Here is a 27,652-nt window from a genome sequence, read left to right as displayed (position 1 = left end):
TTTATCTTTTTCTTTTTTACCCATATATTTCATTTAAGAGTTTGCCTAGACCCTTATTGTCTAATGTAGGTTAAAACATATACTGTCTGTCAGGACTGACATGATATAAGTAATATGTAATTAAAGAGTTTAATGGGCAGGATTTATCATGGGCTCTAAACTGGTTATTTGTGAAATGAAAGTCAAACTATTTTTACATAAATTTCCAAGTTGTTTTGTTACTTGTAAAATGAGGAGGTTTCATTTGTATTTAAATGGTGCAAATTCTATTTAGGTGTCGATGCCTTGATAAACCCAGTTTCTACTCCAAACCAGCAAATGGTGCTAGTTGTTTGGCTCTTCAATGTAAGCATTTTGAAAGAATAGTTTGACATGTATGTATAAACATATTAATTTATATACCAACCAGTCTGGTGAATTCAGATCCTATTTCAAAGTCAACAGTGAAAACCTGGGAACGGTATCACAATATACTGCCTGTGTGTTTCCTTACTGAATATCAAACAGTTTCACAGAGCATAGATGTGCCGCTGTGTGACATATGCAAATAGTACGGAATTATTAATACTCTTCACATGAAAATTATTTACAGGTAACGTCAAGTTTTGTATCCACATTTGAAAGGGAAAAAAAAAGTTTGTATCCTGAGTTGCTTCCATCAGCTTTGATGGGTTTTGTAAATGTATTTCTTTTAGCTTATTCTAATAACCTACTGTAGTGTTTCTGTTTCATCTAGACAGTTACCTCTTGGAGGACAAGAGATCTCAAGCATCATTAAATGTCAGAGTGCTAACTGTCTTTTCAGACCTGGTTGCTCTATGTTTTCAGTTCTCATACTAATGATAGCATCTCTTTTTTGTTGATTTAGCCATTGCAGAAGTGAAGAGATGAATAACTGTAGCTGCACGTATGGGACCAGCCTTGCAGGAGGTGGCAGCCCGCTGGAGGCTATTGAGCCATCATGGTAGGGGAACTGTAATTGCTTCCAAAGAAATGTGAAATACAGTGCAAATGAAATCTTTAACCTCATTGTGGATGACCTGTCAAAAGAGCTTTTTTACTATTAATGTCATTGTCAGTAATCTCAGAATCCATTTGTTTACCTTAATTGTGTTGTCTTCTTGTTCTTAATTTTTGTGTACTTAAATGCAGATGTGCAGGTATTTGTTTTTCTAAAACATAATATATTAAAAAATGTGGCTGTTTCTTTGTGCTTAATTGCTTTGTGTTTTGTAGGTCAGGTTTACTCTTTGGTTTAGCTGTAATCCAACCATGAGACCTAAAGCACAGGAAGTGATTAAGAACCAGGAATACATTCCTTCTTGCACATTGCACTCTGATGTCATTATCGTCCAACCGTACATTTTTAATTCTAGATTATTGTTAAAAAAAATAAAAAAATACACAATACTGATTATTTTGCGACTTTCTCCCAGGTTAGTAGTCCTCTCTCATGCATTTTCTTCTTTCTCTGTCTGCTTTTTGTTTATTGACTTTTTAAAATAAGCCATTCCACTGTTTACACCCACAATACAGGGGCGGGCTGCATTACACAGAGAGAGAGAGAGAGAGAGAAAAAAAAAGATGTCTCGGAACAGTGGTGCTGATGCTTTTAAGCTTTAAATGTCAGAAACATGACTATCGATGATAATACGGTTGTTGATAATTGTTCTGTAGAATAAACAGTGAACACTAAACACATTATCAATAATATTCCAATAATCTATTGTTCCTGCCCTAGTCCTGAAGTTGACCTTTCTTACAGCCAGCATTATTCTTTACTTCTGAGTTATCCTCCATACTCCTTTTTCATCTTGCTGGTAATTATTTCATGTGGGGGCTGTAGCAGGGTGATTACCCTGCACGTGTGTATTTAGTGTTGGTATCATTTGTATGGGGAAATGGGTTTATTGTGTGTTTTGGAGTTGATTTGTTTAATTGAATTATTGTTTTACAGACGGGCGCTCGATTGAGACTTGCTGCCTGCTAGGTTTGGTTGAGGGGAATGGCAGCAGGTGATTGGCTGTGCTGGACCTCAATCAGCAGGTGGCCGGGTCTTGATAGAGTGTCCGTCAGTTCAAAAGCATCCGCGGGAGATGGTTCGAGGCGACTGTAACGCCATGCCAGAGGGGAGCGGCGTATACTCGGGAGGAGAGGGTCCGCGCTGCAGGAACAACAGCTACGCAACCCTGAGACTGCAAGCGGTGCTTGTGAAGGCAATGCCCAGCCAAGGCCGTATGAAGCAGCAGGAGTCGTTGTATGAATACCGGCTCATGAGTAGGTTAGTTAGGGTATTGTGATCCCATGTGATGTATAGCGAGGGTTACGTAGTGTAGCCGGTTCCTGGAGCGGGACGCCTCGTTTATAAGGCCAGCGCTCGCCCTCTGGGGCACCTTTTATTTGTAGTTTTTGTACTGTGTTTTATTTTGCCTTTTGTACAGCTTGCTGTATGTGTCCTCTGTGCGTTACCATGGCTGGTAACGTCACATGACCACCTTTTACTTTCATTTCTGTTTGTGTTAATAAATCCTGCGCGCCTGTGCCAGCGTTTCAACTCCACCCCCAGCTGTCTCTCTGTGTTACGTAAACAGGGGCTATCCACGCAAGTGACGTAAGACCCGGTCACAGGGACATTTGAAATTATTTAAAACCCCATAAAAGCATTGTTTTCCTAAATGGAGGTCAGGTAGTTATTTAGTGCTAGTCCAGTTGCTGCCGTTTTGAAGCTCCCTTTAAAAAGAAAAAAAAGACTTGGCAAAGAGACACTGGATATTTTAAATAACTTTTAAATTTGAATTTGTTTACCAGGAAGTTTATGACATTTTGAAATGATGGAGGAAAAGGTTCTGAATATAAATCAGATCATTAATTTAAAATAGGAAACCAGAAAGATCAATTAGGGACTGTCATCTCTGCGCTGCCACTGCCTTTTCGGTTACTTGAATTCCGCTTTTTTCATAGATATTTAATAAACATATTTCATCTGGCCTGTATTTTCTACTTTGTTCATGTTGTTTTTTTGGTTTTTTTTAACTTAACTGACAGGGTCCAATGATCATGGAACTTGTAATCTGTAAGTGTGAAAATACAGGGGGATTAACCCTTTTCCATGCATGAAAAATTGAAAAAAAAAATGTAATTGCTTTATATGGGGAAAAATGTTATCCTCATATGTTTGTTTTAATCCGTCCCCATAAATGACAGGGTTAAGCAATGAATGTATTAATCCAATGAACATACAGTACAACTTAAAGGATATAATAATGACAACCCCAGACATGTTCCATTTGCCCAGCAGTTCAATTCATGGGTTTCCCAACGGAACACTTTTGCCCTTTTCCAGGTTCAGCATGGGAACTTCCAACAGAGAAACAGCTCATTTGGTGCCACCTATGGGATTCTTTCCCCCATGTTGCCCTTTATTGTATTGCAAATATAAGTAGCAAGTTAGAAGCGTTACAGTCTCGTGATTCATACAGTTGACACAATGACATGCTAAAGTGCCGTGTTTACTTTGTAATCAACCAGTTACTGACTTTGGAGAAGTACACAGACTTAGAGGGGCACAGCAGCACCTTGTTAATTTATTTTGGGTGTAAACATGCTAAATATACAATACATATGAATTTGTTCCTTATGTGGTGTTTTATTTTGTCTTCAATTAAGAATTTGTTTAAGAATAGGAAAGCTACTTTTGAAGAATGATGTCCATCTCAGTTCAGTTTTACTCCGTGCTTTAACATAATACCATTAGCATTTTAGCACTCTTGTAAGATGCAGGTTTTAAGTGCAATTAAAAGATAAATAAGTTTTTAAGTACCCAAGCATCTGGTGTAGATCTTATTGTATGGTAAATATAAGGTTTGCATTTGGGTTATTAATGCCTTATCCATAACTACAAAATATGTTATATGTAGAAATACTAAATATTAATCCCCTTAGCCTTGGGCAGTTCTTTACGTGAAATTAGATGTTTCTTTCAAAATGAAACTGTAATTGTATATTTTTTATATGTCCTAATCAGAGAATAGATGTTTTAAACAGTCTGGCATGACTGTACTGTAAAAAGTGATGAGCTATTTTATCTAGTTTTCCAGAGTGGTGCACAGCTACTCATGACTCAGCATCAATTTGCAAAAGGTTAATTTGATTAGGCAGAACAAAAGCATAATTTGACAATTTAAAGTTCTGTGTTTTGCGACATCCTGCTCAAGGCAAGACATTTAAAGAGCGTCAAGCAGAGTTGAATTATTGTGAGTTATCTGCAACGCCATATTTACTGTTAACAAATATTTCAAGAAAATGGGAAAGATTTTGTAGAATTGTATCTATATATGAATCAGTGGTTGGAAGTTCTGGCCTTTGATTGGTTAAAACCTCATCATAGGAGCAAAAATAGATTGAACTGTTGCCCTATCATTCTTACACCACCGGGCAGGAGTCTCCCTTTGTCATGTGATTGGTTCACATCACTGTCAGTCCCGCTCCTTTTAAAAGATAAGCCCTTCTCCCCTGCACTCCTCACAAGAAGAGAAAATGGCTGAATTTAAAAAAAAAAACTGCTGAATAGTGATTCTGTGACTTTAAAAGAAAATGACAAAAGATACAAATTAATGATGCTCCAAACACTAACATGGTGTTTAAAACGTCACTGTCACTGTTTTCTGACTTTCTGAAATTCAACTTGACGATGTAAACAAATGTGACAGCTGGGATATAAACTCAGCAAGCCAGACGGAGAACTGGACTTCAAAAAAACTTTGATAACTATGCGGTATGAACTTCAAAAACATTTTCTGTTATTTATTTACATATGCTATGTCAGCTATAATATATATATATATATATATATATATATATATATATATATATATATATATATATATATATATCCAACCTTGCCGCACTTACTTTCTTGACTGATTCATATATTAAATATGTACTGCAGACTCTGCTCATAGTGGAAAGTGAAATGCCCCTCAGGAAGACTATTGTTACCTCCAGCCTATGGCTTTGGGCATTATAGTCCCCTGTCAGTAACAGTAGTCTTACCTTGGGTCAATAATTTTCCACTATAGCCCTCCTCTCCAGTCCCTATTTACTATATATATATATATATATATATATATATATATATATATATATATATATATATATATATATATATAGTACTGTGCAAAAGTTTTAGGCAGGTGTGAAAAAATGCTATAAAGTAAGAATGCTTTCAAAAATAGACATGTTAATAGATTATATTTATCAATTAACTAAATGCAAAGTGAGTGAACAGAAGAAAAATCTAAATCAAATCCATATTTGGTGTGACCACCCTTTATCTTGATTTTGATTCATCGGTCCATAAGACCTTCTTCCAGTCTTCAGTAGTCCACTGGCGGTGCTTCATGGCCCAGGCAAGCCTCTTTTTCTTATTTTGTCATCTTAGCAATGGCTTTCTTACTGCCACTCGACCTGTCAAATCTGCAGCTCGAAGTCTTCTCTTCACAGTTGAAACTGAGACTTGCTTACTTCGACCAGTGTTAAGCTGTGCTTGAAGCTGTTGTCCTGTGAGCCGCCTATCACGCAAGCTGTTGACTCTCAGAAACTTGTCTTCTGATTCTGTTGTGGCTTTGGGTCTGCCAGACCTCTTCCTGTCAGAGTTTCCTCCAGTTCCCAAGTGCCTTTTGATGGTGTAGGAAACTGTACTCACTGACACCTTGGCTTTCTTTGCAATTTCTCTAAAGGAAAGACCTACACTTTTAAGAGTTATAATGGTCTGTCTGTCTTCCTTTGTTAATTGCCTTTTTCTCGCCATTATGAGAGCAATATACTACTTCCTGCAGTACAATACTGTCCATATAATGCTTAAGAGGGTGTAGTAACACAGTCTGTTCCACCACTGCTTTTATACAGACAGAGGGTTTGTAAGTAATCAACAAAAGTTGGGACACCTGTAGGAATTGTTAGCATCAACTTTCAAGGCTTAATTTACTTCCATTGCTGCAGAACAGCTGTAAGTTGTTAACCCATTACTTGTTCCCTGAAAAAGGCCTTTTTGTATAACTCTGAAATGTACATTATTTTTCAGTTTTTGGTAACCTAAACTTTTTTTTTTAACCTCTGGCAGTTTACCGCTTACCTTTGTACCATTTCAGGTTATTCACTGGACTTGAACTGCTTAAATTTCAATAAAAACTGGAAAAGCTTTTGACCGGTAGTGTGTATATATATACTTCTCTCTTGTGTATCGAATATCTTGAGGCGGGTGATCCATACCATCTACAATTTATGGGGGTTGGTTATCTATGCAAGGTAAGACAATGCTTATATGTAGGACTAGTTCACTATATATGCATTTTTAATAAGTGTACTGTTATAACCTGCAATGCTATAATATAATAATGCAAATGCATGTACTGTACATTTGTCTGGCATTTGCTCAGGCACTGGGTGTGTTTATACTAGGATATGAAACCCAAACTGTAGCTGCAGTGTAACAGAAAACTGTATAAATGCAAGCATAATGTAATGTGCAGATATTCAGACATCTTAAATTGCAATAAAGTAGATGGTTTGGGGTGTTTGTTCAAAATCAGTGGTTTATGGGCAGAGTGCTGAAATTTTGCTACTGGCACAACACAAGCCATGGAGAACACAATGATGCAATACAAATACCCATAGGGGGCTTTGTTGAAGCTCATAAGTGCGTATCACATTGTTAACTGTATGCAGCAATACAAGTGTGTTTTAGACATCAGCTGATGTGTTCAGCATCATATCACTCAGTGATTTTAACAATATTTATTTACTCTGTTGTATGTACAGTGAATATATGTTCAAATAAATACAGAACAACAGTACAATTCCAGCCCTTAGTTCGTCAAGGTCTTAATCAGTTAATTATTGAAAGACACACAAAAAACAGTGGGACGTCGGGGACCAGATTTGTACACCACTGATCTTGAGAAACTTGTATTAATGGTCACCTAACAAAGTTCTTCCTTGCATTTACCAACCAGTGAATTCCATTTGTTTTTTCAATACAAGTGAATGACAGAGGTACATTGAATAAATGCTGTATTCGTTCTTACGAATAGTATGTCAGCAGTGATTTTGTAATATTAAACTCAATGAGTAAATAAACCTGCCGTATCTGAAATGCACAAAATTACTGAATTATTATTATTATTATTATTATTATTATTATTTTAATTACATTAGAGCTCAAACGGCTTCCATGGCACGCAATGCCAAACTGTTTTGCACAATAAAACGTGTGCATGTCTAAGAAAGGATCTTGCAATAAAACAAAGTGATTTCTGCCTTTGTGAATTGTGCACTGTATATATGGAGCACAGTAACAGTTTTACAGCTGTGTTTAATGGCTGTTACTGCAGTGAGATTGATCAGGCAGATTTTTTTGCTTCTAGTAATGGCTTCTGGACCATAATTTAATAAGAGCCACTGGTTGGCTGTGTCTGTACCTGCTGAAATGGTGAGTTATGGTCAGTGATGAATTTTCTTGACGTGGCAGAAGCCATCAGCATTTTTCACTTCTGATCTTCAAAGCATTAAAGTATGTGCTTCAGGTACTGCGCGTTTCAGCATCTGCTGAAGATCATACAAGTAAATTAGATTAATGGATATAACCGTACTGTATGTTTATCATTATTTACATTTTTCCAAACAGTACAATTATAATGAGCTACAAGAATTTGAAAGTGCAGTTGAGTTGACAGCAGGGAACAGGGCATACTGCATGGTGGCGATGTGGAGCTCTGAGAGGTCAGTTCTGCAAGCTCTACTGAAATTCAGCTGATAGTGTTTTTTTCATGAACTGTATCAGGAGAAAAAGGGTGGGGTTCTTGTCAAAGAAAGGATAGTGTAAAACAAAAAAAAACTTTAAAGTATGTCAGCGAAGCAACATATTTAACCATGTACCTAGAAAAAAAATAATAATTTAAAACTTGTTTGCATGTATAAACTATATTCATAATTTTAGATGTACAGTGCATAAATGTGACATGTCAAATGTACATAAAGGGACAGATCTATTAAGTTATTTATATTCAAATGCAGTCAACTCAATTTTTTATAATGCAAATCAAACCTCAAATATTACAAAATAACATTGGTTGTTTTTCAGTTGATTTTTCCCAGCATGGTGCAAACTGCACCTGCAGTGTTTACACAGGTGTTATCAAATTAACATGCACACCAATTAGAACGATCGGATTAGGATTTCACGTGGAAAAATAAATTGCAAACTTTTTCTATGACGCCAAGACAAGTAGGAGTGGGTCGAAGCTATGTTTTAAGGCAGTATTTACTATAACCTACAGAATATTTGATTGTTTTTGCAGTTTGTGTTTGCTAATCCAAACATCTGTTCATGCAAACTATCTCCAATTCCTGGAGCAAATCTTAAAAAAAAAAAAAAAATAAAATAACACACACATACACAGTGTCCTTTTTTTGTTATAGTTTTGGCAAACTTCCCATCAAGGACACATGTAAGCCCACGTGTTTGCTATTATCTCACTTGACAGGCTGCTGAAGCACTGACACATGCTTTTGTTTCATCCCACATCGATTGCTGTAAAGCTATTTTAGCAGCTCTGCCATACTTGCCCCTCTGCTCAATTCAGCTGTGACAGAAATCAGATGCCAGATTAGAGAATACCTCTTTGAAAATATGAGCACATCACTCAATTACTCCATCTGCAAATCCCCTGTTTTGGTGAATATGCCAGTCTGAGGTTAAACAGTAAACCCCATTCAGTTGCTGTTTTGTAATGTGTTTTTGTTTGGGTTTTTTAAACTCTGGAATTCTATTACAAAAGGTATTTGGGACGCAGATTCTGTTTAATTCTCTAAAATGTACTTTTAAGACATTTTATAGTTTAGCCTTTCCAACTGTTTGGGCTTCTGTATTTTAATTCTACAGTAGTCTCTGGCTAAGAGAACAACCCTCGAGAAGCAAGCAAAGTGTTTTATAAGAGACACAACATGAATCAGTACATAAATAAATAAATACATATTTGTCGTGACGCACGTGCATCATCAACATTAACTGAAAAAGTAAAAGAAAAGCAATGGGCAAGTGTACGTTAATAAACTATAATAAACTAACTGTTAAACTAAATTAACACAGTACCCCTAGACAAGACATGCACATTATTTAATAGAATGATGAAGCAACTCACAAGAACGTGAAACGACAAATTGCTCGGCGACTTCTGTCTGATTCAGGTTTTTTTTCAAGAGCTTGAACCATTTTTTGTAGCAAAAGAAACAGCGGTGCATTTCGTCGTTTGTTTACATGCCATTTTGTAGTGATGAGGTGCACTCGTGGAAATCGGAATACAAAATGAGTCGATACAATATGACGGCGGTTCTGGAAAGATTTAATAAACCAATCGTTGTGCCTGACGCTTGCGATGACAAGTCGCTTTTGAAAAGACTGAATATACCATTGTAATTTAAATTTGAGTTATCCGGTTACAAAACAGTACTGTATCTGTTGTGAACGAATCGCTATCAGTGCCAAGAAGGTGTTCTTTTAAGCGAAGTTCCAGTTCCTTTTAGCCACAGCATTTACAATGGGAGAAATCTGTTTCACCACAAGGGTGTTCACTTAGGCGAAGTGTTCTCTTAGGAGGTGTTCCTATATGCGGAGGCTACTCTATTAGGTTGGTTTTAAACATATTGCAGATCACTTTCTAGACACTTTCTGGTGTCTGCAACTATTTAGGCTTGTGTGAAATAACGTTGCATTAGTGTAGGTATTTGCTTTATTTTTATTTTGCCTCTGCAACTGTTTGAGCCTGGGTTTTATAACAGTAGTTATAAGTATGTGAAATCGCGTAGCCGACCCGCATGACACCGGGTCCTGACCCAGGTAGGTTCCAACCCAGGTAGAGAATGCCAGTGTGAAAGGGGCTTAAGTAAATAAACCTACAAAGATTGCACTCCTGAGCAGACTTTATCTGAAAATGATGATGTATGGTGAAGTGTAGCATCAAATTCCCAGATCAATCTTTTTCTTCCTTACATGTACGCTTGAACAAATTTAGCATTTATAGATAAACTGCTGGAATTTAAATGAAGATGGATGAGCTTGTCACCCATGTAATAAGCATCTTCTGTAGTTTAATAGTATGTTGATGGATACAGTTGAACAATATAAATCTTTCCAGCCTATGGCACAATGATCCATGCCGGTCCCTATATATACTGTAGAACCTGCTGTCAAACATGTGTTCTGTTTCTGCACAATAGAATCACAGTCTTGTAGAAAATAAGCCTGTTCATTACTTGTTTTATAACCTCTCATTGTGTACTAAACGCTTTATTTCTGAAGGCAGTTAGTTTTAGAAAGGACCACGGCAACTGTGAGTTAGTAAGTGGAAAATCTTACTACAAAATTACTGTTTCACAAAAGGACTAAAGTTCCAGCTGCACACCTAGAGGTATTTTTTCATTTCAGAAACACAGCTTTTAGAAGTGATTTAAAGAGGACATTTCTGCTTGAATAGTAAGTAGACATGGTATAAAATGATCCCAGCAGAAACAACAGGAGGGAGTGAATGAAAACAAGCATAACCGGAAATGTAACGGGTAATAAATGAGATTGAAATGATGTAAAGTAGAGCTGTGCAGGTACTCGGACTTTCTGAATAATTCCTTTAATATGTTTTTAGTTGTTTAGATATTACTGAAAATGTAATAAAACCTCTTTAAATCGAACTTTTTGGTAATTACACAATACAAAACAAAACTTTCCCTAGTCTAGACAATTATAGTACCAACCAATAACAATGTGAGTGATCGAACAAACTAAAATCCTATTTTATCTGCAGTTATTTGTCTTGCCTTTTTATTTATCCATTTGATATTCAATCATTTTGACTTCACGTCCTTAAATTTGACAATCAAATACGTCTCCCATTGGTGGCTCTTAAGGTATGGCTAAGGAAGGTATGGTCCTGCTGTAAAAATGATGTCTGAGCTCAGAGTGAAAGGAAATATCACTTCCAGGCAGCTTATATAATCACTTAATACCACAGTTAATTTCCAGTTGATTGGGATTCAGTTGAATAGCTGAGGAAAAGGCAGCTTTTCTTCTTGTGAAACTAACACATTTTTAAAAACATATTAAAGGGAATATAACAGAAAAAACAGGTATTTGCTCATCCGTAATATAAAATATCCGTTTGGGCAGCTCAATGTTGTAACATGATGGCACTCAAAAAGAAACTATTATGTTTTCTACATCCTTCTATTCTTTTAAAGGATCATGGCTGAAAATATACAACACATTGCAAATGACTGACGGAGCACAACAAACCATTACCTGATCGCGTATGATTTGTATTGTATAAAGTCTTCATGACGCATATTAGATATTGATCCATCCTGCTTTGATGTGAGAGAACTATAAAGTCTATAATGGTTTTCTTTATAGGAGTCTTTAGAGTGTGTGGCCTTTTGTGCTTTTGTGGACAAGATTATTTATCTCCAGATACAGTTAAATTAAATAAGAAATATAAAGTTGAGGAAACCTGATGTAGGCTTTTCCACATCTTGGTCAGTACAAAGGAGTTTGTATAAATTCTACTGTAGTTATAAAAAAAAAAAAAAATACGTACCCAGTGGCAGTTATAACCAGCCTATAATTTGATGTAGATTAAGGATGACTGTAGTCTAAGACATAGTTTACTAACCATTTTAGCTAAAAGATTGTTGCAGACGACCAAAACACTAGTGTAAAAACACATCAAATATAAACACTTCAGACTCTAACCTCAAAATAGGATTTTAAAAACTAAAAAGCTGATTTAAATAGTAGCGAAGAAGTGGAAAAGGTACTAATTTAATTTGAACTTTGTACAATGGGAATTTTACCCTGCTGGGAATGTATATCCCTGCCAAGGGAAAAGGTTGAGGCTGGCATCTGTACGGAAGTCCATCTTTCTATCAAACTTTACAGTTCTGCATATTTCTTAGAGAGACCCCAATATTACGATGGGTTCAGTAACTTGTGTTAAGAGAAGCAAATTACAATTTTTAATTTAGAGCTGTGACAGGGATGAATGTCACTGACATGCTTAATCTTATTGTTAAAAAGTGGTTCAATTTTTTTTTTTTTTTTAAATTATCAGATATAATTGAACATACGATTCCTTTTAATTTGAAATGAAGCAGAAAAAAAGTAATTTACTCACTGAGAAATGTATGTCTCTGCAGCCTTTAGATCTCCTTTACAATTGCTCTGACTCTTATGAGTGGTGATTATGATTCCTAGCAACGATTTGATTTAATCCTTGTGTGTATGAAATACATTGCCATAAGAAAACCAAATAACCCTTTCATAGTGAATAGCACTGCAGTCTGTGTTTACTAAATTATGTGTTTGCTTTATGCCCTGTAACTGTAAACCATTATTCACTCTGCTACAAAAATAAAATCAAAAAACATCATCAGGCATAATGGCAATAATGGCTCCGTTTTCATTGTTACTGATTTAAAATAATCGGTTTTCTCAGGTGGGTAGGTGTTACTGTATATACTCTAGACTTATGTGTGTGATATATATATATATATATATATATATATATATATATATATATATATATATATATATATATATAAACGTATTAATAAATACATTATTTTTAATCATTTAAACCTTTTGTGTACATCCCAGAAAAAAAAAAAAAACTTTACATTTCACCCCTTTCACACACAAATGCTGCTACTGAGCTGTCTCAAATGTTTAAAAGATTATTTAAAATACCCATTCATTCACACAGCACGCAATTGCGCAGTCTCTGCTGGTATAATACCAGCAATGCCCTGCTGAACAGTAGAGCAGATCTCTTCAGCTTTGTCACGTACTGAAGCACTTGGATAGTTTTAGTCATCAGCTTTTTTTTGTTTGTGTGTTTCTTGCTGTTTGTTTGTTCCCTTGTGAATGTGTTGAAAAGATTGGTAATTATCCTGTTTTTCTGCCTCATTGATAATAGGACTTGGAGTACTTTAGAAGTCTCTCTCAGCATACATTACTGTGGACATCTGTGGAAAAATACTGTAGGAAATGTACATCTTTGAAGCAGTGCAACAGTTTGGTGATTTGCGTAACGCTACAGAATTACTTTTCTTTGTGATTCTTCAGAACTAAAAGGCAATCTCTTGTAGTAATAAAATCGAGACAACAGTTTATCATGTCATCCCTTAAAACAGTGCATCATGAACCGAACCTAGCATTTCTCTAACAAGTTTGCCTTCAGTAAATACTGTAAAAATACGCAGTTGTAGTTGGGGAAATAGTGTCTTGCTACTTTCTTGCTATTTGACCCTTAACACCATACAAGATATTACAATGACAGGTCTGTGATGCTCTTAGACGACCAGGAATGCGCACACGCTGTGCTGAATAAATCAATCTGTCTACCCCTCTTAGACAAACGTGGCGTAATTTGTTGAAACCCATTCCTGCTGACTTCTTGCACCATAAAGCGTTTTTTCAGGAAAGCCTTTAGAGAGGGTAAATGTTTTCTAGCTTTAAATCCCTTTTCTTTATAGTTCTTGTTGTTTTAGGCATGAAAGGAGCTTACATACATTTGACAAGCTGCCAGCACTACTTCAACTGCTATGTATAATCTCATTTCCGTTTCAGATACAGACTTCATATTTGAAGTATAACCGTGCACTTCCCTTTTAAAATGTGACCCATGATGGCAGTCATATTGTGGGCATGTGAAATGTTGCTTTCTTTTGATAAACAGGTCACACATGCACCAAACCAGAAATAAACATCTTGGACATTTAAATTTTGGTGGAAAAAATTTCTTTTTCCAAAAAAAATTACGCTCATGGCAATTGGGAGTAAATGGCCAGGTTGGCCTGGGTGTCCTCCGCTCACCACGCACCAGCAACCCCTGTAGTCTGGCCGGGCGCCTGCAGGCTTGCCTGTAAGCTGCCCAGAGCTGTGTGGTCCTCCGACACTGTAGCTCTGAGGTGGCTGCATGGTGGGTCTGCAGTGTGAAAAGAAGCGGTCGGCTGATGGCATATGCTTCGGAGGACAACGTGTGTTCGTCTTCGCCACTCTCGAGTCAGCGCGGGGATGGTATCTGTGAGCTGAGCCTAAAAATAATTGGCTATTCTAAATTGGGAGAAAAATGATAAAAATAAATAAATAAATAAATAAATAAAAATAATTGCTGACTACTAAATTAAAAAAAAGTGTATTAGGGGATAATAAGCATTGTTTAAGTAGCATGTCATGGATTAACTTCAGAAATGAATGTATGTATACAGCAGGATTTAAAATCTTTGGAATACGTGAGTCATTATAACCAATTAAAAAGCCTTTCGTTAGCCAGCTGTCGAGGATGAAGAACATGCCGACTATCTGTAGCTAGGGCTTTGACTCTCAAACAGTAACATTTTTAATTTCTTCAAAACATTTGATTTATGAAGATCATAAACATCTATCTCGTAATATTTTAATTACCCTTCTGTAGCAAGACCATAATCTCGATTACAGGACTACATCTGCCTGGGATATTAATATTCATGAAAGGGGAAAAGATAAAAATCCACTCCAAACCAAATACAAATAGAACAGCAGCTGGTGTGTGGGGTATGACAAGGCTGTAATGCAAGCAAGGTTTTTAGATGATTCAGTAATTGTGGATTAATGTAATGCTGTAACCCAGTGGTTCTCAAACTTTTTTGTTCGCGGACCACCTAAATATATATATATATTTATTTTTTTTTTTTTTCTCAGCAGACCACACAATAAACAGTATAGCAGACTGAAAAATAAGCACATAAAAAAATTACTATAGTACTAAGAATAACCGTAGACTTACCTTTCTTTGTTTTAATGGATGGGCCTGTTTCTGTGAGCAAAGTTATTTTAAAATTGGAGTTTTAAAGAACGGTTGTAGTTTACTTTTCATTAACTTGAATTTGCAGAGGGAAAAACCAGACTCTCTTATTTTTAAATTGATAATTACAGCAGAAATTGGCTTATGTGAATTAATAATCTGTGAAGTTACAATACACCCATGAGGTACCAGCACAGTCTGAGCTACGAATCTATAATCTTTATTTATAAAACAGAATGTTTGGACGCTGATTGGCTGTTGAGGATTTTTTACTGTACAGTTAAATAGAACAATGCACGGCGGAACTTATTTTTGCCGAAACACAGTTCAATTAATAAATTATCAATACACAACATATTAAACTCTCAATAAATATTCACATTGTTGTGAGAGGTCTTCGTAAAGTTTTAAAAAATGAGTGAAATTCCTTTCACTCATTTGATCTTTTCAGAACCATGACAATAGACAGAATTACAAGAAGCAAAACCTCAGTTTAAACAAAAAAAAAAGCAAGACAATGGTTTAACAAGTCAAAACTGTCTGGATTGTGTGTTGTGTTGCATTAACACACATATGGCTTTGTTGGTTGAACCCAACTACAGCTGTACGTTAATGCAACTCAACACACACCCTGACGTGTGCTATCCCTTACCTTACAAGCTGCTGTGGTGAGTGCACATGAGCGCAATACACAAAAACTGTAAAGAATACATTTTAGACACTCCAAAACTATATATGACGGAGAGTTTAGACCCTTTTTTAACTTGGAGATATTCTCCATGTATGCATTTTCTTCCTGCTTCTGTAGCTGAGTTTTTAAGGTCTCAAATTTTGGGTTTACAATGGGATCTATAAACTATGCTGCTGCTTCCTTTCTGTAAATTATGTAACCTTTCCACGGACCAGCTGAAGGGAGCCGCTGCTGTAACCAATACAGTAGCCACCTTTCAAATGATCTTTCCATTTCTGAAACCCAAAGAGAAATTCACCTAAAATAATAGTCACTTACTTTTAGTTAAATTAAATACACCCTAATATATATATATATATATATATTTGTCGCTATTTGTATCTTTTTTACTTTCTAAAATATGGCTTTAATATCAATTGGTGTCACAACATAGCTTACAGTTACTGTAAACATCTGCTAGCTGTTTGAAAACTCACAATTAGACAGTACAACTGTCGTGTCGCATTATATACGCTGCATTGCAGTTATCAGACATCTCTGACTTGGTGAAATACCTAAAAGGCGATTGCAGTTTGTTATGACACTAGATGTGTACTGCAACATCAAATGTATTATTCTTACACTTTGTCAGTTTGGTTTATAAAATTAATGGATCAAAATCCAGAGACATTTTTTTTTCTGTTTAACAAAGCTTGGTAAATAGTCCTTTGTGGCAGCTTTACAAGAAGAAAGGGAATGTGTAGAAGCAGCCCTCTAAGACATGGTTTATTTGTAATCTCTGCTGCCTGCAATGAAAATGCTCCCGGCATTTCATTAGAGCAATGATGTACACTTAGCGATGCATGAACAAATCATAATTCCTTCACAAACAGTTGATAAATTAATCAGATTTATTTTTTAGATCGAGGGGAAAAAAGGTATTCACATATGTAAAATGCAGCTTCCTCCATGTTCTGTTATCATTGCTGTCATGGTTAAATATTAATAGTTGGGCTGCAGAAGCATTCTATAAATGCAATTAAATATTTTATGAATTTTCAACATGTACGCACTCTTTGTAAATGTCCGTAGTTGACATTAGTTATTTCTGTACTTTATAATATCTGTTGTAAAGTTAGTGTATATTATATTACTCTTGATTCCCTAATAATTTATTATTATTATTATTATTATTATTATTATTATTATTATTATTATTATTATTATTATTATTTTACAGCTTGTAAGTATTGTTCAGATTTTTCGTCCACTTCTGTCTTCCAGGTTGGCTCATCTATCAGGAAAAATTCGTTTGTTGGATGTTGGCAGCTGCTTCAACCCATTTTTGAAGTTTGATGAATTCCTAACTGTCGGTATTGACATTGTGCCTGCAGTTCAGGTATGTGGTTCTCACAGGATTCCTTAATGTCAATTAAAAAGAAAAAAACAAGATTTTAGTCTTCTCCTACCTAGAACATTATTTCATGCTACATGAAATTGAGATAAGGAGAAATTGAATAGATTTTGATACTCGTTCCCTAAACACTCAGCAGTCAATAAGAACTGTATTTCTTTTTTAAAGTGCAGGTTTGATTTGTTTCTAATGACAGAGTTCTTTCATTTTAATCATTTTAACTTCAACATTTGAATGAACATTTGTATTGATGTTTTATCATATTGCGTATTTGTTTCTGATTTTTTGATTGTTCTTGGTGATCATTTGCCAGTAAAAACTGGTAATGGATCGCAAATTAAACTTTGACTTAAAATTTAAACAAGCCATATTGTGGAGCCCATTCAGCCACATATAGCTTAAGAGCCATCCATTGTCCAGTGATCCAGCACTATTCAGTACTTATTTACAATAAATTGAAATACATTAAATGTAAGCAGAAACAAAAAATGTACAGGCCACTAAAGACAGAGTACATGCTTTCAGTTGTGTTATGTATGGTATCATAATGTACAATATCAACTTACTGCACATTCATTGTACAAATGAGTAATTAACTTTATCCATTTAGATAACTGAATATATAGGTTGCGTCTGTCTAATCAAAATAAGTCATGGTTCTAATCGTTAGTCTTATTTAGAAATGAAAAAGTTATTGTCTTTCACATATCAACATGATACGGGTGATATGCTATATGCTAAAGTGGGGGGCTGGTCTTTGTCCTCCAGAGGCCGCTAGCCTGCGGACATCCGCTCTCAGGTTCCTGGGCGTAAAAAGATGCCGATTGGCTCGTGGGATCGGAGGATGCCCAGCATCGGGTCCCTGAGCTGTGTGGGGAATTGCTGCGGTGAAGGAGAAAAGTAATAATAATTCTGCTTTCCAAATTGGGAAAAATAATTGGAGATTCTAAATTTAGAAAAAAATAAAAATAAAATGTTCCGCACCGTTATTGTTGTGTTACCTGTTTGACAATGTGGGCAATAATCCTTACAGTATCAGTGCACTAGAGCGGACATTTGGGTTAATATATTTTGTATATTGTTAAACTTCCGATGTAGGAAAAATGCATCGGGCAACTGTAATGCTTATACATTTCATTGCCATAGGAGAACCTCCACTGTTTTTACTGTAGCTTTACACAGTCACCCACACAACTACTGAGCTGAGGCTGCCAGTTACAGATGTTTGTTGGAGCTTTGTCATGTGTACCTGGTCTGAGATCACTAGTGTGTGTGTGTGTGTGTGTGTGTGTGTGTATGTATGTGTATGTGTATATGCTAGCCATAATTATAGGCAACCAGGCCTGTACAGCATTTTTATACATGACCCTAAGCATGCTGGGATGTTATTTGCTTAATTAAAGCATGAGCCACACCTGTGTGGAAGCCCTTGCTTTCAATGTACTTGGTGTCCCTCATTTACCCAGGTGTTTCCATTTTTTTTGTCCACTACATATATATATATATAATGTTACACACACACATTTATCAAGCCAATTGCATCCCATAGATAAAATGTAAAACAATGAAATGTTGGTGAACTGTTGCAATATATGTATTGTTAGTGGAATTTGATAGTCGTGCCAAAAATGTTTGCAGTTTTTTTTTCATACGCGAAAAATGCAGTAATCTCTCCTGTGAAAATATAACTTCAAAAAAAGATATATGCCTTCCATTTGTTACCTTACAGGAAAAGGGACAATCTCAGTTGGCCGTTTTCCCAGGCAGATAACCCCCTAAACTAGATAAATGACATCATTTTGAGATCTTGTGGGACAGTCATTTTGTGGTGTCTTTTGAAAAGATAAATTGTCTGCTGAGTTTCAAATGGCAGAGCAGATGCTCAGTCTTGTTACCTCTGTGATCTGTGGGGATTGTTGGCAATCAGTACTGTGCCTGTGGAGTTTAAATACATTGTGCACCTACCTAAATTTATAATATTACGAGCGTGGCTATCCAAATTTTAGCCCTAAAAACACACCAACATTTCCTCAAGTTCTGTGTCCTTTTCAACATGTTACAGATGTAGTGACTTTTAAACACAATGGAGCTCAGGTTCAGGACAAAAAATGATCTCCCATGGGAAATGTTTAAGTAGTCGCTGATGCATGCTCAGACTTGCTTGGAATGAAATGTCCTTTTGAAATAGTGTCTTAAAGGGCTGCCCTGACACCACAGAGGTTTCTGTGATACAAATACAGCTGCTGAAAGCATACCCAGTCCCCAGCCGTTACATGTTGGTAGCAAGCCACTCTTCTCATTGCACCATGAAGTTTTTTTGGCAGCTGTATTAACAGATGTTGACTTGTTGAATTCAGACAGACACAGTAAGAGAGCCTTGAATTCAGTTCATCAGGAAGATTGGAAATCCAGTCACTCACATAGAAAGTAAAAAGCAAATGTGGGTTCTCAATGTCAAGGACTACAGTAGCCTATAGTATTCCAAACTGAGATCTTGAAGTGAGAATGTAATTGCACAGTACTTCATAATTCTAATGTGGGTAGCTTTTGTGAAACGTGAATTTGCAACCAATTCTGTGTCCATTTTTACCAATGGCCCTTTGAGGAGGGACACTGCAGTCTGAGTCAGGCAGCTATAGAGATAATTTCTAGTCTAATGCTCCATGTAAATGCAAGTGATCTGAAGTCACACGGTTACATTTATCTGCCTACATATTGCAGATGAAATAGCCCCAGCTTTATAGCTATGAGGTTGGTATACTGTCACTGCAGTTCGATTAATGTTGGCTCCCCAAATTCTTAGGTTTTCAGTGCCAGGAGTTCAAATCACGGTGACTGATACCCTGAAATATCTCACCTATGTGCCAATGTGTGTTGTGGTTGGAATCATGGCACAGTCTTCCAACGTGGTGCACGAGGATCTTTTTCAGTGTGAATGTCTCACTAACATTGTAACTGTATCTTGAGAAACACCCAATTGAGAGAAAACTTTGTAAAGGCATAAGGTTTTGAGGTTTTTCAAATCTGTAATGTTGACATGCTTTGGCTTCTGTTCTGACTTCTAATAGATTTAATCTAATGAAAGCTGTATCTTTAGAACAGCATGCCCAAGTAGGATTAAACTTTGCAGAAACATTTGTTACAAAGTGTGTATTGTACATACTGTGGATGTAGGTCATGCTGATCTAAAGACATTGAAAAACAATTCTAGTTGAAAGCAATGAGCATCGTTTGAGAGTCACAGCATGGGTTACTCATGATCTTGACAATGGAAATAGCCTTAGACTTTCAGGCTTCCAGTTTGACTTCAGCCAGCGTTCTTTATATAAATAGAATTTCTGTTTGGAACAAGACAATTTTTTTTTTTTTTTTTGTAAATCTTCAAGAGGGGATTGAGACTGAAGAAGCTGTAAATCATTATTCCATTCGCATAGATCTGCATAAAGACCACATTTGCTGCTTTGCAGGGTTCCAATTGTAGTATTGAAAAAGCTAGAACAGCAGTTCCTTTAACAATGATAAATCCCATCAATTAAGGTCAGTCAACAAGAGGCTTAACATCTCCACTAAACCACTCATTGCAGTAATCATAACACCAGGTGATACAACATGTTCTTCAATGGAAAGCTACAGCAACTTGCACAGAAAAAATATCATATACCCACTGCATGAACATGTACAAATGTAAGTTTGACACACACAGACAGATGCCTTCATATACTCCCAGATTCTCAAATATGCCCAGACCAAGCTTCATTACAATTGAATTAGAGCTTCTCTGGATGTATGTAAAAACTTAGTGTGACATATGTCAGAAATCCCTTTCTGTGAAATTGATGGCAGTTTTATATTGTAATTCTATGCATACCATGTAGGGCTTTTGCATATATATATATATATATATATATATATATATATATATATATATATATATATATATATATATATATATATATATATATATATATATTCTTTAGCTTCCTTTAAACAACAAAACAGTCAACATTTCATTGAATCTGGTTATATAACTCGGTGAGTCATTCTGCGATTCTTTTTTTTTTTTTTTTCCTTTTGATTGGAGTTTAAATACAGTGACTGTTTTGCATTAATTCCGCTTTTTTTTTTTGCTTTAAACAAAATTCAAACCTCAACCTGGTACCGGTAGTTTTGTTTTATTTGTTCTTTTATCCTTTGATGGAAAACCTGTCATGAAGATAAACTATTTCACAAGTGCAGTATTTTTTGGACTTGTGAACGTAATGTACCATGTTTACTCGAATTTAAGTTGCCCCTGAATTCAAGTCACACCCCCAAATACGGACACCAAAAAAAAAGACCCTGAATGCAAGTCACATTTAACTCTTAATGAAAAAAACACAATAATTAACAGTTAAATTACTTTTTAATTTCTAGGTGCCAGCAGGGAACACTATTACTGTACACTAAAGTATCAGAGTATGTCGCTTACTATATTACAAATGCAAATGGGAAAAGAAAAGATGTACAGTGCAGTACTTTCAGTATTGAACGACAGTCATTGCAGTTCATGGTAGCTGGGAAAGGGTAAATTACCTTGAACTTTATTTCAGTCTGCTTTATTGTCCTCGTTTGTTTAACTTGGAAAACGTGACTCTGTCACGTTCGCAAGCAAAATTAGTGCAAGACAGAAATTTTAGGTTTGAGTTAGGACTTTGGAGTTTACACTAGTGGGGTTCCCATAGTGAAACCAGGCACAGGCCATAATAACAGTGAGTAAGTTAGAGAATCAGAGAGCGATGGAGAATCCGTCATTACTTTAGTGTTCCTGTTTATTGTGCACCTCCAGATAGAGAAAGAAAGTTCATTTTGAAGCTGGACCCACGTTGATCATTTCAACAAGTACTATACTGGTAATATTATAGTATTGCATAGCCTGTCGATTGCGTCTCCATCTTCTGACACGTCTCAGATGCTACAGTTTCTCTTTTCTTCAGCAAACAAAATTACTTTGAATCCAAGTCGTTCTCCCCAAATTTGAACTTTTATTTTGGCCACAAAAGTGCGACTTAAATTTGAGTAAATACGGTATTGATGTATAACAACTGGACAGTATTTATTAAAGTGTTTGAATCATTGCCTTTTGTAAGAATCGGCCGTTTTCCCCCAGTCAACTTAAAATTGAGGGTAAAATAGCACAGACTAAAAGTTTGAATCTCAGAAGTTTTTTTTATCCTTTTTTCTTTTTTGGGTAAAATCCCATTTTAATTTGACCGATTTTTATCTTGGTAAATGCAAGCAATTTACACCTATTTGCATTTTTATTTCCCAACAGTTTAGGATTCCTCAAACATGCTGCCAAGTGCTAGATGAATAAAATATATGCATTAGTAGAGTATAATGAAGTGTCTCGCCTTTAGATACCTGACAAATTGAACAGTACCCTGTTAACCACTTTAAGCGTAAGGTTCTTTAAAAGTCTCATGCTGTGGGCTTTTGATACGTTTACGTTTTGATAAGTTTGCGTATCAGTTGTTTTTAACTTCCAGGTTTGATCAGAGTTTTTTCGACTGCAGATCCTGAAAAATCTGTGTGTGTGCTTTACAAAGAACAGTTTTACAGTTGTGATTAAAAACTGACCTACATATTTCATATAAAAGCTACTAGAACCAAACTCAGGAAGTATTTATAGAACATGCCCAACACCCCCACCCCCCCCCCCCCCAAATTAACTACCATTATGATGAAGTGCTCACTTCTTCTTTCTTTTTTCTCCAGAGTGTGTACAAATGTGACTTCCTCAACCTTCAGTTGCAGCAGCCTCTCCAGCTAGCACAAGATGCCGTGGATGCCTTCCTCAAGCAACTAAAAAACCCCATCGACGCCCTCCCTGGAGAGCTCTTGAATGTAGTGGTGTTCTCTCTCCTGCTTTCCTATTTCCCTTCCCCCTATCAGCGCTGGATCTGCTGCAAGAAAGCACATGAACTCCTGGCTCTGAACGGCCTGCTTCTCATAATTACACCCGATTCCTCTCACCAGAACAGGCACGCAATGATGATGAAGAGCTGGAAGATTGCAATAGAGTCACTGGGCTTCAAGAGGTACAAGTATGTGAAATTCTCTCACATGCATCTAATTGCTTTTAGGAAAGTCTCCTTAAAGACTACCGGTGATCTCGTCAGCAGGAACTACCCGGAGATGCTCTATATCCCCCAGGATTTTAATAATGCGGAAGAGGAAGAATACTCGGACGTAGCGGTTCAAGTGCGATCGGATCTCGAGGATGACCAGATGGCTTACAATTTTATGGAACTCCCCGACGCACCTTATGACTCGGACTCTGGAGATAGCCAGACAAGCTCGATACCTGTCCAGGAGCTGGAGGACCCCATTTTACTGCAAAGCTAATCCACTTCAAAGCACAAATGCCTTTATTGTCTGTACTGCTGTGTTGCCAATATAATTCTGCTGTATTACCATGCTCTCGGTGTGTAACAACAACAAAGAAAATGCTGTTTGCACAGAAGAAAAAGAAACAAGTTTTACAGAACGTTGGCTTTTTTTTCTACATCTGTCTTATGAAAAGAAAAGCAAAATATATCTCTGTAGATGGGGGCATTTATTAAAATCAGAGTTTTGTAACCAAATGCCCTCAGGATGTAATATAAATGTTATCCTTTCTGCTCATTTCATTATCTGTGTTCTTACAGGTGAATCATTAAAACCTATGTTTAGTTGTTAGTTATACTGGTTGTGATGTGATAGGCAGATGCAAGTTCAATTTCATTAACATTTAATGCCAAAAAAATAATTATTTGATCTTGGCCCGAAGATATTGTTTGTGATAAAGATGTTTGAAACAAAACAGAACCTTATGGAAGAAGGTTTCCTTGCGGCCTAGAGCCAGGCTATAATTTGCACCATTTCTGTGTATAAATGTGTAGTTAGTCTGATATAGTTCTTTGTTACATTTTCTTGACGAACAGTTTGGTCTGTTCACTTCTGAACAAACTGGTATTGGCCCTTTCTAAAGGCAAATGCCATTTTAACTGAGCAACTTTTGGCTGCTAGCACTGGGAACTATTTTTGTTGGAGTAGTTTCTTAAATAAATTGATGTAACATTTTAAGCTTTACAGGCACCTGCAGAGGTGCTTAGCATACTTTCATTGTATTAATGTGATTGCTGTACAGTATAAGTTTCATGGTACTCGTAATGCAAACCATTCAGAATGTGATTCCTCTCCACTCTAGCTACTAGCCAGTTTGCACTTTTTTTAAAATATTAATTTACTGAGCCCTCGAAAATCGCATTTTTAAAAATTGCTTATAAAATAGCACATTTTAATGTAAGAATTTTTTTTTTTAATAGTTCTGCACACTTTCAATATGAAACAGTTTGGAAATACAGATTGTTTGAAGCAGCTCTTTGATGTATCTGCCAAAAGTTATTTGGGACAAAAGTAATTTTGAAATGCCTCAGTGTGGAGCGATCCATGTGTTGTACTTCTTGAAAATGATTTGCCTCATAATGAGGTTTTGCACTAATACCCTTTGGTCTCAGATATAGCTACTTTTTTGCTTTGAGTGTATTTCTGTTATAGCTTGCTGTGACCTAAAAAGAAGTACTGTAATTTACAATTGTGGCGAGAGTTTGGTTGTAGTTCCAAATAACACTAGTATTTTGGCTTGTAACATGTTACTCTTGTTTATTCATTTTATATCCATGGCTAGTCCAACCTCCGGTTCGGTGTTCATTCATGGCACTTTATTTGGTATTAAAATTAACCCTTGTGTGTCAAAACCTTTATTATTATAATAGGTACGTTTTTAATAAGAAAACAAATACAAAGTTGATTCCTATTGGTAATATGATTTTGCAGTGAATTAGTGCAGAGGTGTTTACCTTATACAGCACATTAGTCTTGCCCCTCAGGTTACAGTTACAAGGTACACTATGTGCAGAGTCCACAGTAAAGTATACCCCCAATCCCCTCATTCTACAACAAAAGTCTTTCTTAACGTGCCTTCTTACCTTTGCAGAAGGTTGCCCCCGTCGAGAACGAAGATTTGCTGTTAATGCAGCACATATTGCACAATGTGATGCCAGTATGCACTACAACTGGCTTGCCAAATAAGTTGTGAATCTCGCTACAGGAAAGTTCACTTAATTACCCCATTTTAATGTGGGTAAATGTTTTAAAAATATATATTTGAAGGTCCTGTCATTTTTTTTTATATATTATGGTTACTTCAGAAGCAAATATTGAGCTTACAAAGCAGTAAAATGCTTTGTAAGCTCAATATTTCAGTACCTCTCAAAATACTTACAGAAGATGTTTACTATGGAGGTAAAGAATTCCTGATATTGTGGAAAATCTAAAAGATATAGATTTTGGTAAACTATGGATATTGGATATAATATTTTATGAAGACAATTTGGTATATATACTGTTTATTTTTTATTGTATTACAATATCTCTGCATGACCTAATTCACTTTCGTTGTATAAGATATCTATTTTGACTACCACAGGGCACAAAAATGTTTGTTTTTTTTCTTTTTATACATGAATATGAATGCAATCCTGCTGTGTGGTTTATTGTCTCTGATAACTATCTTTGTTTGGAAACCTAAACGAGTATAAGCAATAAAAAGGTAAAGCCTGATCTTTCATGCTGTATCTACTTATTTGCTAGATGGGTCAAGACAGCAAGGTGGTTATTATTTTCCACTGCCTTACTCAGGTTTTGCATTATTCAGTTGCTTCCCCAAAGTATGTGTTTGACAGAATATTAAGGTAATCCAGTAACTTAATTTAGCTTTAAAACATGTTCCACCATGTGGTGCTTTAAAATTCTCTAAAATACCTTTTACTTTGGGAGGTATTTGCACATAGTATTATTTGATTTATGTTATTCCCATTGTTGAATACTATAAAAAAATAAAAAAAAAAAGGGATTTAGAAAATGATGCGTGATGTTGGCATCTGGGGAGAGTCGAGGAGAGTATGTATCAATTGTGTTACATGGTAGGGTTTATCATTGAATAAAAGAATAGTATTAAAAACAGGTTCCACATGAAATACAGTAACTGGCCTATCCCCACTCACCACCACATGCTGGACAAATATAGTTAAAAGGATATGCAAATGCAAGTATACATTACATTTTGTAACAGAATAGTAAAATAAAAAGTGATTATTAAAATTAAAGACAAAACATTGTAGCAGATTAATCAAGCACTTCACTTCCAAAGTGCAGTTTTCACCATTTTTGTGAAAGGAAAATCAATCTGTGAATGTCACAAAACCAGTATCAAGTGGACTTAAAGATGTTTTGTTCCTCTTAGTATTTATAATTCATGGCAGTTTTAATTTTCATTTCACAAAAAAAAAGTAAATAGTGAAAGTTGCTCTTAATAAGCACTGTTGGTACACAAAAGACAATTGTAATGTTTTACAAAGCACCATTATTTCCACTTGCCAATTGTCTTATTTCTGTTATTGGTTCTGTATGTGCCAGTATGATTACAGCTGCAGCTGTGTACACCAAAAGAGGAATTTAATGTAGGTCAGGTGAAATAAGTTTTGGGCCTCAACTTTGGAAATCATGACCGAAGGCTGCCTGCGGTCAATATATCCGTTCAGGACCGAGGTGCATTTGGACGCTGGTTTAGCCCCCGGTACCGTGCTTGGATGTAACCAGTGTCGATGTTCCCTCACCTTCCAGGTGCTCTTCACAGTATTTCGAATCTGCTTTTTATTTTTAAATCATACCTTCTAGCATGAGGCTGATTCAGCAGGGATCCATTAGCATTTCAGCAAATATCACCATTTCTTCTTCAGTTGCGAGAATGTTGGGAGTTATTTTCGAAACTTGGTAAAATGAGTCTCGGAGGTATAAACCTGTTTTTGTTTTAGACTTTACATGCATGATATTCTTTGCTTATTTAAGTGAGTTTTTTTTTTTTTTTTGGTTTGTTTTTTAAGATTAGCAATTAATGTAATTAGCTTGTTTAGTTCCGGGGATTACTTCTATTTACTCAACATAAGTTACCAAGCTTTTTTAAAATAAACCCCCTAAATCAAGATATTTTTTATGTTTATCCCGCAGGTTTATATCAAATAACCTAACATACAAACACAAAACAAAAAAGAAATAAAACATGGAACGGACAACAAATACCACCTAGAAATCACAATAAGTACCAAGATATGGTTAGAGAAAAAAAATAAAAATAAAAAAAAAACCTAAGGAGAGGGTTTGTGGAATAGATGGCACTGCTGCCAATGCTGGTGACATATGGTATGTGTTTTGGTATATAGGACAATGGGCTACAGCCCAGTCTGGACTGTATACCGGTACTTCTGAAATTAAAAAGGAGAAACAGTGTAAAAATGAAAGCTTTGTTGTGTTTGTAATATATATCATTATTTGTTTATTTAGCAGACGCCTTTATCCAAGGCGACTTACAGAGATTAGGGTGTGTGAACTATGCATCAGCTGCAGAATCACTTACAATTATGTCTCACCCGAAAGATGGAGAACAAGGAGGTTAAGTGACTTGCTCAGGGTCGCACAATGAGTCAGTGGCTGAGGTGGGATTTGAATCGGGGACCTCTGGTGACAAGCCCTTTTCTTTAACCACTGGACCATACAGCCTCATAGCTAGCTAGCTAGATAGATAGATGGATAGATAGA

At 36.0% G+C, this 27,652-nt stretch overlaps 1 protein-coding gene across 3 annotated transcripts in view; it reads left to right on the top strand.

The window, feature by feature from the left end:
• Positions 1-25,515, top strand: part of LOC117419766 (S-adenosylmethionine sensor upstream of mTORC1-like) — a 48,309-nt gene extending 22,794 nt beyond the window's left edge. The window contains exons 4-7 of one of the 3 annotated variants that reach the window (XM_058985801.1): positions 869-964; positions 16,846-16,960; positions 22,730-23,052; positions 23,137-25,515. In XM_058985801.1, coding sequence (XP_058841784.1) covers positions 869-964; positions 16,846-16,960; positions 22,730-23,052; positions 23,137-23,359 — 757 coding nt within the window. In that variant the 3' untranslated portion in view covers positions 23,360-25,515. Of the gene's footprint in view, positions 1-868; positions 965-16,845; positions 16,961-22,729 lie in introns of all 3 variants that reach the window. The other 2 variants (XM_034032840.3, XM_034032842.2) reach the window with 2 other exon arrangements.
• Positions 25,516-27,652: the final 2,137 nt, after the last annotated feature.

The sequence above is a fragment of the Acipenser ruthenus genome, chromosome 14 (assembly GCF_902713425.1).
Source record: "Acipenser ruthenus chromosome 14, fAciRut3.2 maternal haplotype, whole genome shotgun sequence".
NCBI lineage: Eukaryota > Metazoa > Chordata > Actinopteri > Acipenseriformes > Acipenseridae > Acipenser > Acipenser ruthenus.
The sequence above is the reverse complement of the archived record's forward strand: the minus strand, read 5'-3'. Positions and strand labels throughout refer to the sequence as shown.